Source organism: Sycon ciliatum, chromosome 3 (genome assembly GCF_964019385.1).
Source record: "Sycon ciliatum chromosome 3, ocSycCili1.1, whole genome shotgun sequence".
NCBI lineage: Eukaryota > Metazoa > Porifera > Calcarea > Leucosolenida > Sycettidae > Sycon > Sycon ciliatum.
In genome coordinates, this window is record NC_088645.1 from 5,216,148 (window position 1) to 5,231,046 (window position 14,899).

At 47.5% G+C, this 14,899-nt stretch overlaps 2 protein-coding genes across 4 annotated transcripts in view; both read right to left on the minus strand.

Annotated features, from left to right (window-relative positions):
• The window catches only part of LOC135811250 (tripartite motif-containing protein 2-like), a 252,222-nt gene that overhangs the window by 36,333 nt on the left and 200,990 nt on the right, over positions 1-14,899 (minus strand). For 2 of the 3 annotated variants that reach the window (XM_065324450.1, XM_065324448.1), the window contains one exon: positions 817-957. The exons of the other annotated variant lie outside the window; for it this stretch is intronic. In XM_065324450.1, coding sequence (XP_065180522.1) covers positions 817-957 — 141 coding nt within the window. The remainder of the gene's footprint in view (positions 1-816; positions 958-14,899) is intronic. 3 annotated transcript variants of the gene reach the window in all.
• On the minus strand, positions 6,643-7,578 carry LOC135812429 (uncharacterized). The gene is made up of 2 exons (XM_065325797.1): positions 7,087-7,578; positions 6,643-6,865 (listed from the first exon to the last, which is right to left on the minus strand). Exons 1-2 carry the CDS (start codon positions 7,562-7,564, stop codon positions 6,741-6,743), a joined length of 603 nt encoding a protein of 200 aa, XP_065181869.1. The 5' UTR covers positions 7,565-7,578; the 3' UTR covers positions 6,643-6,740.

Consider the following 14,899-nt stretch of genomic DNA (forward strand, 5'->3'; position numbering starts at 1 on the left):
GAGTGCTTAGCCACCCAGGAGTGCTTAGCCACCCAGGAGTGCTTAGCCACCCAGGAGTGCTTAGCCACCCAGGAGTGCTTAGCCACCCAGGAGTGCTTAGCCACCCAGGAGTGCTTAGCCACCCAGGAGTGCTTAGCCACCCAGGAGTGCTTAGCCACCCAGGAGTGCTTAGCCACCCAGGAGTGCTTAGCCACCCAGGAGTGCTTAGCCACCCAGGAGTGCTTAGCCACCCAGGAGTGCTTAGCCACCCAGGAGTGCTTACCTACCCAAGAGCTCTTAAAACCACCCAAGAGTGCACCACTTTAAAGACACGGTCCCTGATGGCATAGTTCACATCACCTGGTCCACAGCTACTGCAGTTATGTGGTGTATTTGTGCAGATGCAACAGGGGTCATTGTGCACATAGTCCAGGGTTTGCTGATTTGTTGAAGATGTTCTCCTCCTTCCGCCAGAGATTGCTTTCATTTCGCTGCTTTTGTTTGTTCACTATTATCCCCTGGATATGTACGAAGGGCGATTAGAAAGTGTTCGACCTGGCCAAAAAGAGACAATATCACTGGTTTCTTGTTTCTATTTGTCACAATATCCACACTGCAAATGAATGTATTTCTCTCAGCAATGGCTCGAGTGTCATCAATTCACTTCAGTAGGTTTTCATCTTGCCAGTCTAGCACATGGTGAGACTTCTCAATCTAAAATGGCCAAAGGCATTTCAATTACAGCTTCACACTCTTGCCACAGGGTACGATGTATCTTGGCAACCAAAGTAGTGCTAGAAGCAAAAGGTAAGACAAACTAATCACTAATCAGCTTACTTGAGCACGGTGGTTGTTTTCATCAGTGACCAGGAAGTGGCCATGCCTATCCTCGGCAATGTGCTGAGGGTTGTTGAACTGACCATCTGACTTCCCCTTTGATCCGAACATGGAAATGAAGTTTCCATCAGTAGTGAAAACCTGCATGAAAACGAAATGTATTTAAAACTCTACACTGTGATGACTATGTCCTTCAAGAGTTCAATACGGTGTACAGGTCCTCCCTCGTTACTACATAATCTATGGCAAGTTACTACATAATCTATGGCAAGTTGGGACATAAAAAAGTCTTTTAACGAGACTTATCATATTATTACACATCGACGCACGCACGCACAAACACACACACACACACACTCACACACACACATACACACATACACACATACACACATACACACATACATACAATACACATACACACATTCACACACACACACACGCACACACACACACGTGCACACACCTACACACACACACACACACACACACACACAAACACAGGCACACACACACACACGAACACATACAGTACTGACTGGATTAAAAGCCGGGATCATGTATTTTTCAATACCAATTTTGACGAGGCTTATATTCAAGACGGGCTTCTATTCGAGAGGGTTTTATATTGTTTATTCCATACCAGTATTCCAATCGAATCTCTAAAATTTCATATTCACAGCAACTCGGCCCCGAGTTAGTTTGCACACACTACGTTGGCCAGCACATGTACCAATATGAACATACACGAGATGTTTTTTTACGCACTTAACATACATGCCACTACCTGGTCACCCCACGCTTCGCGTATAGGAGTCTGGGCTTTTATTCGAGAGATTTTTTTAGACAGTGCTTGTAAAAGGGGGGGGAGGCTATTATTCAAGAGGGTTTTTATTCCAGGGGGTCTTCTAATCGAGTGAGTACGGTACACACAATCACCCACATACATAATGTGTGTGAGCCCCCCCCCCCCCCCCCACACACACACTGAGACTCCGACTTTGACATGTTCATTGTGGGAGCGATGATGACGAACGGCTATGTTAGACATAACAACTTGTGCAGGCATTACACCATTCAGCATTCTGCAAGGCTGATGAATTGACCGCCACTAAGCCTGGTCTACACCAAACAGTTGATTGAAGTACTATTTTCTGTCCAGTGAACCCCTTTTTTGCTTCTTTTGCTTTTTTCATACACACACCACACCACATGTTCTGGCATGCACTGTCTATTGGTAACCACACAGGAGAATGAGCGAAGAGCTAGGTAAATGAGAAAGAGTAGAAAGACGTGTGTGACCATAATCGTCAGGAATTGAACCCGGAACCTTGTAGTGACCTGACTCCTATTACATCACTTCATACATAAGCATGCGCAAGAAATGAAATCATTCTCATTGGCCTCAACTTCTTTGTTGTCCGGTTGGCCATTTAGCCGTCATCTAGGGCCCGACATAAAACCCCTAATTCGGTGACCCCGACGTGATTCGAACCCGCAACCTTCTGATACACAAGCATGCGCAAGAAACGAAAGAGCTTGGAAGCGCAGGGCCCTACGCTATGTTTTTATGCTTTTTTGCCTAGCTCATCGCACATGTTATTAGAACTGATGAAAATGTTTCTTTTCCGTTGATTGGCCCCATCATTGTATTGCAAAATCGTTTCAATCAGTTTGAATATTATTTTTATTATTATGTCTCCTTTATTCACTTCTTTCGAAGGCGATAAGCCAGACCCACCGGGAAATATTTCCATGGGTGGGACAGCAAAAAGAAAGTGAAGAAAAGGAAAAAGCCAAAAACCAAAGGGACAAGAAATAGGGGAAGGAAGAGGAAGAAAGGAAAGAAACTCAATCCAAAATTATTATTATTATTATTATTATTTTCGTATCCGTTCCCAAAGGGAACTCACGACAATGGAGTGAGAAAACCTAAACAAAAATAAAAACATGGTGGTGTGGAGATAATATTCTCTGGCCACGGGAAGGTGAAATAAATAAATAAAAAGTGTTGCATACATTGAATGCATTTAATATGAGTATTTTTTTTGGAACATTAGTTAGGCAAAAGTTTTTGCAGAATTTATTGCGGATTGTTACTTCTCTAATTTCATCCACTTTTGGTTTGCTCCTCCTTTTCTTTTTATCTCCTGATACTGTAAATCAACAAATTTTGGCCGATGAGAAACTTTGGCCGATGAGAAACGAAACTTTTCACCGTCATTAAACTTTGGCCGATTAGAGTTTTCAAAAAGAAATCGATCGGTATTATTTGCTCTCACATGCATCCATTGCTCAATGATACATCATTTGCCTCTATGACAAACTTTGGCCTGCGATTTACTTTGGCCGGTTGGCACCAAGCGACGAAATCAGCGAAATTAAATCGCCAGCGAAAATTATTTGATTTTAATACAGTAATCGGATTTTCTGGCCTTTTTGTAGTAATACATTGACCTGTTTAGCCAATGAGGACGGCGGAATGCATGATTGCCTGTGGAGCACATTACATAACTTGACAGTCTCCTAAAAAACGTATCCTGTCCGACGGCAAAAGTGGCTGCAGATTTAGTTTTTCTGCGCGTCGACGGCATGTCTGTCCTGACGTTTCCTGGGACCGGTTCTGACTCTGCCGACCACGGGCGTTCTGGAGTCGACGGGATGTCTGTCCTGATGTCTCTTCCGACGTTTCCTTTGACCGGCGCTGAATCGCTCGTTCACGCTTATTTTGGAGACGACGGGATCTCTCTTCCAAAGTATGTTTTTGCTGACGCATCCTATCATCTATTGGTGACCCCGCCATGCACTCTTCGGAGTTTTTATCCTGCCATCACCACCTCCACCGTCCGTACCAGCTCAACAGTGCACGCACGCCGGCATTTGTGTGGCTCACAGGACTTACAAGTGGAGCTGTGCACGCCTCCATCAGTCCCCACCTCAACCGGCACACCTCGCCCCAATGCAGTGCTCCTGCTGGTACCCCGCCAAGCCTGCAACATGCAGCCGCCTCTGACATGATAACAATCCTCTGTTACCCGTACGTTTCCTCTTTTCTTTCTTTCTGCCTCTGCCATGCCCTTCACCTCTGTCACGTTAACACACCTCTGACACGTTAACCCGCCTCTGTCATGCATCTCTCGGTTCTCCACTTCCTGCTCTTTGACTTTGGTTTCGGTCTTTGTTGCCACGTTGTCAACAAATTTCAAAAACACAAATCGCTCTCTTGTGCATATTGTATTATATTTTGTATTTCCTTTTTTTTGTATTTCCTTTCCGCCTTGTACATACCGCACTTCCATTCTCTCTCTTTTTTCTTGTTTATCGTGCTTCACTCCTCCCGACCTCACCCCTGGCAGGGGAGTACTGTAGCAACCCGACTCCTATTACGTCACTTCTTATGTATGCATGCACAAGAAATAAAATCATTGTCTTTGGCCTCAACTTCTTTGTTGTCCGGTTGGCCATTTTAGCGGTCGTCTAGGGCCCGATGTTAAACCCCTAAAACCTCACGATTGGAAATTGTCTGCACATACCACTGCACCATATGGCGCACGCACGTACGCATGCGCGCGCACCCACACATACACACTCACACACACTCTCTCTCTCTCACACACACACACACACCACAGGGGCGTGGGAAGGTAATTTAGTGTGATACGGTCAGCCATCGGAAGTACAATTTAATCGTGGGGGAGGGTGGCCGAGCCGAAATTTTGGAAAATTAGAGCCCGAATCAGTGCATTATCTTGATCCACGGGTGCTTTGGGCAAATAGTGGTACGGTCAGTACCGTAGTGACGGTACCATGTGCGACACCCCTTCACACACACACACACACATACACACACACACACACACACATACACAAACACACACACACACACACACATACACACACACACACGCACCCGCACATGCACGCACACACTCGCACGCACACACACATGCACGCACGCTAACACACACACACACACACACACGCACACCTTTGACCTTTGAGGCCCATCGCCGGAGGCGATGATAGCAATGCTACGGCAGAAGCCATAGCAACTTGTGCTGGGATTGCACCATTCAACAGCTTGCAAGGCTGAAGAATTGACCGTCACACGCACACACACACACACGCAAGCGCACACACACATACACACACTGTACGGTAGGACTTGTTGCTCACTGCCAAAACTGGTCACGTAAGTCCCCCCGGGAGAGGGGAGAGAGACTCAAAATGAATCCTAGAAAGATGACTCAATTGGCTATTGAACCGCCCAACGGCCGACACCCCCTGAAATCCCCAAAACTCTTGGTGGACTTGAAAATGATCCCACTTATGGGCTCACCACACCTCAGTAAGTGGGTGAGGACAAGGTGCAGAAAAAGGATTGACGGCATCAGGTATCCGTCCCGGGGTCCTGCCCCTAGTGAAGGTAATATTTGCTACTAGTGTGAGTGGCTAAATCAGAATGGATCTGATAAAAGCTTCACAAGCACCATTGATTACACAAGAGTTAATCTAGCCAGAAGCAGTCCATGGTTAACAGGTATGTATACTTCAAATAGAAAGTATATGAACCCTGAAACCAACAAAGGTGGCAGGTACAACATTACACCTTCAGGCAGCCGAGCCTGTTGGCAACAGACCCAACACAAACAGGCATAAGTTTACCTACCAGCCGAACTAGCTGGCACAAACACACACACACACACACACACACACACACACACACACATTTATACTCATGCATTCCCATCGCGGAAGTGATGATAGCGAACAGCTATGTTAGACATAGCAACTTATGCTGGGCTTACACCATTCAACAGCTTGCAAGGCTGATAAATTCACCGTCACTAATTTTTGGCCTTGTATCCACCACACAGCTGTTTTTAAAGTGGATTTTTCTGGCCAGTGAATCCCTAATTTTTAGGGGTGAAACGAGTATCTATTTTGACCATCCGATCACTCATTCATAATATTCGATCGAGTATCCGATTATTTCGAGGATTTTCATCAATATTCAAAAGTGCTAAATTAGCGGTGAGTTCGGGACCAATTCGGAAAAAATATGCGTGAACGCAGAACAGACGTAAAGCTCAACAATCGGTAAAAATAAATATCTGTATGTATCTTATTATAGAAGTAAATAATGATGAAATATTGATTTTCTGGATGCTTTTATTTGTTTTATGCTAAATTACTATGATTGCCTGCCAAGCCATGCCACACACACACACACACACACACACACACATATCAGCACACACACACACACACACACACACACACACATCAGCACACACACACACACACACACACACACACACACACACACACACACACACACACACACACACACACACACACACACACACACACACACACACACGGAAAGACACAGAGAGAGAATCTTTTATAATGATGGCAAGGGTGGCAGCTCTTCATCCTGCGATAAGGCAGAGGGCGGCTCAGAAGGAACAAGCGGCGATTGACATTCTGAGGTTGCAGATGGAAGTGAGGCATTAGAATGCAAGAAGATGAGGGCATCGACATTGCTGGGGCTCAGTGATGTCCGGAGCTTGTTCACAATCATCCCAGCGGAAGAGAAAACACGCTCTGAAGGCACAGATGTAGCTGGAGAGCACAACAGCTGGCGAGCAACAGAAGACAAGAGTGGGTACCGGCCAGAGTTGGCTTTCCACCACTGCAATGGGTCAGTGGAGGAAGGCGCAGTTCGCTCGGAGAAGAACATAGCAACCTGCATGAAGCAAAAAGTAACAATGCGAGCACATAAGGAGACGCACATAAGTACAGGAAAAGTAGTGTGATGAACCAGGCTTTATTTGTGAAATTGGAAATGTGCACAGAAAAAATTGACTGTCACCATGCACTGGATGAAGACTATTTTCATGAATACACAGAAGGTATGCTTAGTAAGTGCTTACCTCTGTCTCCACGTCACCTGACTTAGAAGATGAGGTGCTATCAGCACCAAAGAAGAAGTCCATGGCATCAGATGGACATGGCTTCTTTGCAACAGGCTCAATTGAACAATCTATGAAGAAAGACAAACGACAAATAAAGCGTTTCCTTAGTAACTGACTGTCTGCTACATCATCTACATGTGTGTCATCATTTTCATGTACACAGCACAGACTACCATTGGTCTAGAGGTCTATGATCTGGATATATCAAGATGGACAATCTCTACAAGGACATGTGTCAATGTTGTTTGGCATGCGAACATTGTAAATCTATTGAACTCGGTTCCCTCACCTGTATCATCTGACATGCTGGAGAGGTCAGCAATGCTCGAAGCCATGCGCTTCAATTCCAGCTTGACGGCAGCCTTGTCCTCGTCACTGTCAAGGTATCCCAACAGCAGGCTTCTCGGGTCAATGGCCGAGGACAAGCTTGGCAGAGACAGAGCGTCTATTGCAGCGATGCTGAATTTATCCTCCAGCTCTTCAACCAGACGAGCACGAAAGGAAGAAATCGCAAGTGTGGCATCGTCAGCATCACTTTCCCGCTGCCATGCACGGTGGAGGGACGAAACAATCGGCAGCAGCAAAGACATCGTGCAATACCTCTCACCGCCAAGGAGAGTTGTTGCTGTTGCTGCAGGTCCGAGGGTGTCGACAACCTCCTGCGCAAGCGTCCACTGGTGGTCCTTTAGAAGGAGCGACTTGTGCGCTGAATCCTCCTGAAGCACAGCCATGACTGCCAACTTCAGCTCCAGTAGGCGCACCAACATGGCATGGCCGCTATTCCAGCGTGTGGCGACATCTTGGATTTTGTGCAGCGCCTTGCCACCATTGCTGCTAATAGCTACTTGGCGCTCGTTGAGGGCCTCTGTCTGCTTGCTGCTATGGTGAAAATGGCTCTCCAACCTGCGAGCATCAGCCAGCAACTTCTCCACCTGCCGGGTACCAGCAACAGCATGGCGGATAGAAGTTTGCAGACGATGTGCTGCGCAGGCGATGAAATCCCAGGCCAGCTCCCGTTTCAGCAAGCGACTGGCTGCCATTACGTTCCATGCTTCGTCGTGCACAATACACTTCACGCTGCTCGTGCTGATGCCGAAGCTCTCGACCACTCGCTTGGTCTCCGCAGCCAGGTTGTCGGCAGTATGGCCCTCCTGGAAGTATGTTGTTTCCAGGACGTAGCTCCGCAACGTCCAATCAGCTGCAACAAAGTGGACAGTGAACGTCAGGTAAGACATCGTTGCCTTTGACGTCCAGGCATCCGTCGTAAGCGCAAGCGCTGGAGCGTCCTGGAGCAGCTCGACCAGTTCTTTTCGTGCCTTCGCATGGCGCTTTTGGATCATGCCGGTGACGCCGGTTCGCGATGGCACAGTGAAGCCAGGCTTCAGGAACGACATGAGCCTCACGAAACCGCCGTCGCCGACAATCCCCAGAGGTCGCATATTCAGGCAGATCCAGTCCACCAGCAGGTTGGAAATTTGCGAGACCTCCGCCGCGTTGCACGGTGTTCGTGACTGCCGAACGCCAAACGCCAATATCGGGCGAGTTCCTTGCTCAGTTGTCACAGAGCTAGAGGCAGCAGGCTTGGAAAGGACGAAGGGATGGCTGTTTCTCAAATGATTCTGGAGGTTCGTCGTCCCTCCAGTGTAAGAGTAAGAGCGCTTGCAGTGGCTACAAATTACTTTGCTCTCCACCGGTTGCGAAAAGTGCTCCCAAACGAAAGAGCGTTGGGATGCCAGCTTCCCAACCTTAGTCTTCGACATAACGAAAACGGTGAACAAAAAGAAATTCTACTACTAGAGACTAAAAACGGAAACTGTCACACGACAACAACACTTCGGTCACAGGAAGGAGTATCGAAGGGACAAGATCAAGTAAGTAACAAAACTACAATGCATCCACAAACTACTTCGAAGTACCAGTAACTTACCGTTTGCTACACTTGCAGTTGAATGCAGCGCGAAGTCGCCGCGCGAGTGTCCAACGTCTCTACATTGTACTTTTAGCTGTCGTATCTCACAGCTTGCCTTGCCGTGACCTGGAGTAAAGTCGATGATCGCGTCGTCCAAGTCATAAAATACTGACTCAAAGGTATGCATAATGCATGCAACCAGCGGCCACAGTGTACGGGAAAAGTTTTGAAAGATCGATCGAGTACAAAATTTCGAGTACTCGCTCGTTTGAAATTTTCGAACGAATACTCGGATATTCGAACTAATCGTTTCACCCCTACTAATTTTCATTTTTCTTTTTTCTTTTCTCTTTTTAATTTTTTTTACACACACACCACACCACATAGTCGTGCATACACTGGCTGTTGGTAACCACCCAGGAGAATAAAAGAAGAGGTAGGAGAAAGTCGTGTGCGGCCATAATCATCGGGAATTGAACCCGCAACCTCTCGATTGGAAATCGACTGCGCATACCACTGCACCATATGGGACACACATATATAAACACACACACACACACACACACACACACACAGACACACACACATAAACTAAGAAACGTTGGACGTCGCCCACACGTTGAGTGACATATTCAATGACACGTAGAGTGTACCGTCACTCGTGCATACACAATGTTGTTTGGCCGACATAGTCACCGTGAAGTGCAGTGCGCACGACCGTAGACAGTAGCAAAGCATGAGCACACAGCAACAGCACTATCAAACATAGCAGCATAGCTTGAGCGGTAGCACGAAGCTTTCGTGCACCCATTATTCTGCATTATCACTGCCGGAGCAGGATTTTGGCGGAGCCAAGAGAGGAGTCAGAGAGGGTTCACTGCGGAGCAGGATCTTGGCGGAACCAAGAGAGAGGTCACTGCCAGAGCAGGATTTTGGCTGAGCCAAGAGGATAGACAGGTCTGAGGGAGGGGATCGAAAAGTCCCTCTTTGGCTAGGCATTATTTGTTTGTGTATTGAGACAGCATGTGATAAAGAGGATACTGAGAAGAGTTCAAGCAACACAGATGTGAACACAGCCAATGTCTCGCAGTAAAACAATTATCTTGATGAGCTCCTTGCCGGTGTCCAGCATTCTACGCCGGAACATTGCTTGTGCAGCAAAGGGAGCTTGCCCAAATAGAAGGAAGAACTTTGCTGCAGTGATCGGCTTGACCTTGGCGTCAAGCCGCTCCGCAGCAGTAGGAGCAAAGGTTGTGAAGGCATCCAACTTGGTCCGTACAGAGCATCAGCCACCGGCATTGGAGTTGACTGGCAAGTATGATGCTCTAAACAGTTAGTGTTGCTGGACACAGATAAGTAGAGGGTGCGGACGAGTGCAATGACCACAGGAGAACTAAACGGTGTGTGCCCACCTTCAATATGTTGACAAAGTCTGGTGCCACCAGCTCAGGTCATCCTTGGCTGAGGCTGAGAGGTGCAGCATTCTGTGGGATGATATCTCAGATGTGGCCTTGAAAAGGGCAGACAGGCAGCATAGGGCAGATGGTGGGACGCGAATGTGAGTTGGCCTAGAAGGCAGGCGAGTTCGTGCTTGAGGACGCAACCCCTGTCGAGTGTGGCAGATACTAGATAGGTTGAGCGTTATATTGGAAAACCAAATAGATGGTTGCACAAGAGTGGCCCAATCATATCTGCTGGCGGACGGAATTCATGCAACACGTCAACAGCTGGCTGTACAATCTGGTTGGGATGCCAGTGTCATCTGCAACAGTACTAACCCTCATCCAAACTGGAGCAGACGGCAACACCATGGGCATAGGCCAGCCTTTGACTTACTTGGGTAGTGCACCTCAAAAGTGATAGGTACTAGTAATTGATTGATTGATGCACTGTGTGTGTGTGTTTGTGTGTGGGTGTGTGTGTGTGTGTGTGTCAATTCTTCAGCCTTGCAAGCTGTTGCATGGTGCAATCCCAGCACAAGCTGCTATGGCTTCTGCTGTAGCATCGCTATCATCGACTCCGGCGATGGGCGTCCAATGGTCCAATGGTGTGTGTGTGTGTGTGAGGGGGAGGGAGTTCGTTACCCCACCAATGACAGGTAGACCGACTAGTAGTAGTACTAGATTGATTGATGCCCAGGCTAGGGCTGTGCCTAGGTGCAGACTAAAGATGGGGTGACCACTGTGTGTATGGTACTGCAACGCATGAGCAGTAGAAGTGACAGGATTGAAAGATGCACTGCACTGTGTTGGATGTAACTGGTTTCACACTGCCACAAGATGGTTGTGATCATCAACAAGATGACTATGCATGGCTATGGCACTGTGCATTCAACTCAGAGGACCAGTGCACATGACTCACAAACACAGTGATGCAGCTGTTCAAAGAATGCTATGTCCACTGTACTAGTGACTTGGTGTGGAGTTGCACAGCCTGAGGTTGCAGAACTGATTTTGACAAAAGAAGGATTGTTGCTGGCAATGACAGGTAGACCTATTACTACAATAATGTAATTGATTGCTTGATGCCAGGGTTAGGCTGTGACTGGGTCAGTGGGCGCAGACTAAAGTAGGAATGACCACTGTGTCAGTATACTGTCTGTGCTGCAAAACATGAGCAGTTGAAGTGGCAGGATGGCAGTTGCACTGCACTGGACACTGGACACTGGGCACTGGGCACTGGGCACTGGGCACTGGACACTGGACACTGGGCACTGGGCTGGATGTTACACACCACCTTAGTGAGATAGTGGTTGCGGAGTACAGTATACCATCCTGACGATCAGAGACACGACGACTAAGTCAGTGCGTGTATGCAGCTCCAGTGCATATGACTCACGAACACAGAGAGTGTGAGTGATGTGGTTGTTCAAACCATGCTATGTACACTATACTAGTAACTATTACTTACTTTGTGTGAAGTTGTACAGCGGTCTGACGGTGCAGAACTTTCACCAACCAGGTTGTTGCTGATGAACAGTTTCCTTCTGGCCAGCTTGGGCCAGAGCTCTACCGAGACTCAGAGGGAGTGACAGATCTAGTTGCAATCTCTCCAACAAGGATGTATCGGCAACTACTGCAAAGAGGCGACGATGAATCATTTTCGTCGTTCAGTTGTTTGAAATCATACCTTCGGCTAAACGGAACGAAACAAGTACCGCGTACCGGCACGAGATAATATCCATAAATGGATTCCCAGCTGCTCTGATCTCTGGGGGATTCTTGCCTGCTCGTTCACCAGATTTAGTTCCTTCCATAGTGATCCGCGCGTGCTGGGACACAAAGATCGCTTCCTGGACTAGAACTGGTGAGTAGGTTGTCAGCCCCGACACCCATACCGACATAGCCTACTAGAGCGTAGAGGAGTGGACTTGCGCTGACTCTGGCTGCAAATAGAGGCCAAAGGCGAGCCTATACCTGGTAAAGCGCTGTGAGTTGCGACTCCGTTTCTCTCAAACATCTGCAGATTTCAAATGCCACGGCGCATGCCGTTTACGTTGAGCGACACGCACAAATGAATGCTTGGTTGAGTGTCACGTTGAATAACAAGCAGAATGCCACGTCGCATAGAGATTACTGATTAGAGTACCATGTGTGCATGTACCATGATGTTTAGTCGTCATGGTTACCGTGATGTAAAGTGCACGTGACTGTAGCCAGCAGCAAAGCATGAGCATGCAGTAACAGCACTAGCAATCATAGCAGCATAGTTTGAGTGGTAGCAGGGAGCAGCTGTGTGCACCCATTAATCTGCATTATTAGTATATTACTATAATACTACACACACGCACGCACGCGTGCCCGCGCGCACACACGCACATGCACACACATATATGGATTTCCAGCCGTATCCAACGCCATGTCCAATCACCCACAATCCATACTACGGAACATCCCTGATATGATCGCTCGACGTGTCTCAAGCATATCTGCTGACAGCGGCGTATTTGCAGATGCTGCCCCTATATATCGCAATCCATTAGCGGCCAGCGGATTACCTGCCAACATCAAGTACTTAAGTACATTGACCGAACGCCACCTACTGTAATGAACGGCAGCAAGCAAAAATGAAAAATGAAACGGAATGTGGTGTGGTTTAACCCGCCATACTCCAAGAGTGTCCGGACCAACATCGCCGGCACCTTCCTCCGGCTGATCGACAAGCATTTTCCTAAGGGGTCCAAAATGAACAAAATCTTCAGCCGCTTCAACGTGAAGGTGAGCTACTCCTGTTTGCCGAATATTATTATTATTATTATAGGCTTTTCCGCGTTGGCATCGCCAAGCAAGCTTGGCTAGCCTTCGCATAAGCTGCTCCATAATGATGAGACGAAACAATAAATGCATGTATATACGATCTAGGACAGAACCAAGGTTGAGGATATTTTTGAAGAAAGCTGCAGGTTGTGTTGAGGAACACAAAGTTGCAAACTCTACGAAAGTAAACTGCAAGAAATGTTTTGGGGTTGATCTCATGATTATTGTAGTCACAGGTTGTGTTAGTAGCATTCAAGGTTGTGTTTTCACAGGTTTTTTGTTTACATTCCTATTCTTTTACAGGATAATATTTTCACACAATATGTTAGTCAATGAGTTATGTTATGGTACACCGTACAGCCATGCACCTGCCACAGATGGAAGCAGTATTAGGCTTTGATGTTTGTATGCTTTTATCACATTGCTGCATACATGTAGGTCTTTCCATTCTTGAGCCACCCCCCGATACGCTGCAGGTCCTGGTGCAGACTCAGTGGCAGAGTGGTACGTGGCCCGCCCCGCCAGGTGGCAGCGGAACTTGGGTTTTCGAAGTATGCTGCCATCATAACGCGTGCTGGTACATCGTCGTTTAGTCTCAGGACGTGACCAAAGAGCCGCCACCTCGCTTTCACAATGGTTTCCCCTAGGGAAAAAGGAAACGGAATATGGCCCACCGAATGCCAAATATGGCCCACATTAGCAGTGGCCACAATAAGCGTCAATTGTGCGTCCAGGAACCGGACAAGCCATGCAACTGCCGTCGCGAGGACCAGTGCCCTCTCAACGGAGCGTGCCAAGCAACCAGCATAGTCTGCGCGGCGGAGGTGTCGAGTGATGGCTACAGCGATGGGCCCAAGACCTACATTGGCAGTACGGAGCCTCCATTCAAGCTTCTATACGGGAACCACAAGACACCCATCAAGCTTCCTGGATACCGCAAATCCATGGGCCTCTCAAAGCATGTGTGGGAATTGAAAGATAATGGCAAGACGCACGACATCAAGTGGCGAGTGGTTCAGAAGGCCAAGGCCTACAGCAACGTAACAAAAAAGATGCAGCCTGTGCCTCGAGGAGAAGGCGAGAAGAATTACTGCCGACAGGAGATCGAGCCTCAACAAGCGGTCGGAGGTGATATCCAAATGTCGACATCAAAATAATTTCATGCTATCAACACCGATAACATGATCTTCTCGGCACCCTGCTTCCAGGCAGTAGGGCCAGTTGATAGCTCTCTGCCGCCTTGTCACCATCATCATCTTTGCACCCCGCATCTCACTAGCTGGGCCAGCTCGTTTTCATCACCTTTATCACCTTAGTACCGCGATCCTTACTGGCTATGACACTGAATCGGATATGAGTTGATAGCGCCCCTAGCGCTTTCTGTTATCCTTGTCCCGCCATACTGGGCTTTAAATAGTGGGTTATTTTTCTTGATGTTCATATCACCCGATGAGTGCCTGAGATGGCATGAAACTTTAAGTTGTGACTGATCAAGCCATCTGTTGTTCTGACTAGTGTCACGGCTCTACCTTCCCGGTATCGAGCTCTCTTGGATTTCTGCTGGAATTCACAACAGTGTGTATATATATATTACTAGTATATAGTACACAAACAAACACACACACCGACACACACAAACAAAGACACCCACCCACACATGCATACTATGGCTGCAGCTATAGAGTCCTGCAGCATGAAATGCACTTGACCATGGTAGGGTCTGGACAGCGTGGGTATGCCACGGATCCAGGTAACAAAACAGGTCATTTCCTTGGAACATAGGTTTGTTGTGGTACATTAAACGATGAACTGCAAATATGGTGTTGCTATCAAATCGGAATTATTACTACATGCATAGCACTGTTCAGTGCTATCTCCACATGCATGACTATTTAGCCACTGCCTTCGTGCAGTCTTTACCCTTGTCACACCGAGTG

Excerpts from the sequence above, each read along its gene's own strand:
- LOC135812429 (XM_065325797.1), bottom strand. The coding sequence starts at position 7,564 with ATGTTGGTGCGCCTACTGGAGCTGAAGTTGGCAGTCATGGCTGTGCTT. Across the intron at positions 6,866-7,086 it reads CAGCATGTCAGATGATACAG|ATTGTTCAATTGAGCCTGTT; the intron begins GTGAGGGAACCG and ends CTTTCTTCATAG.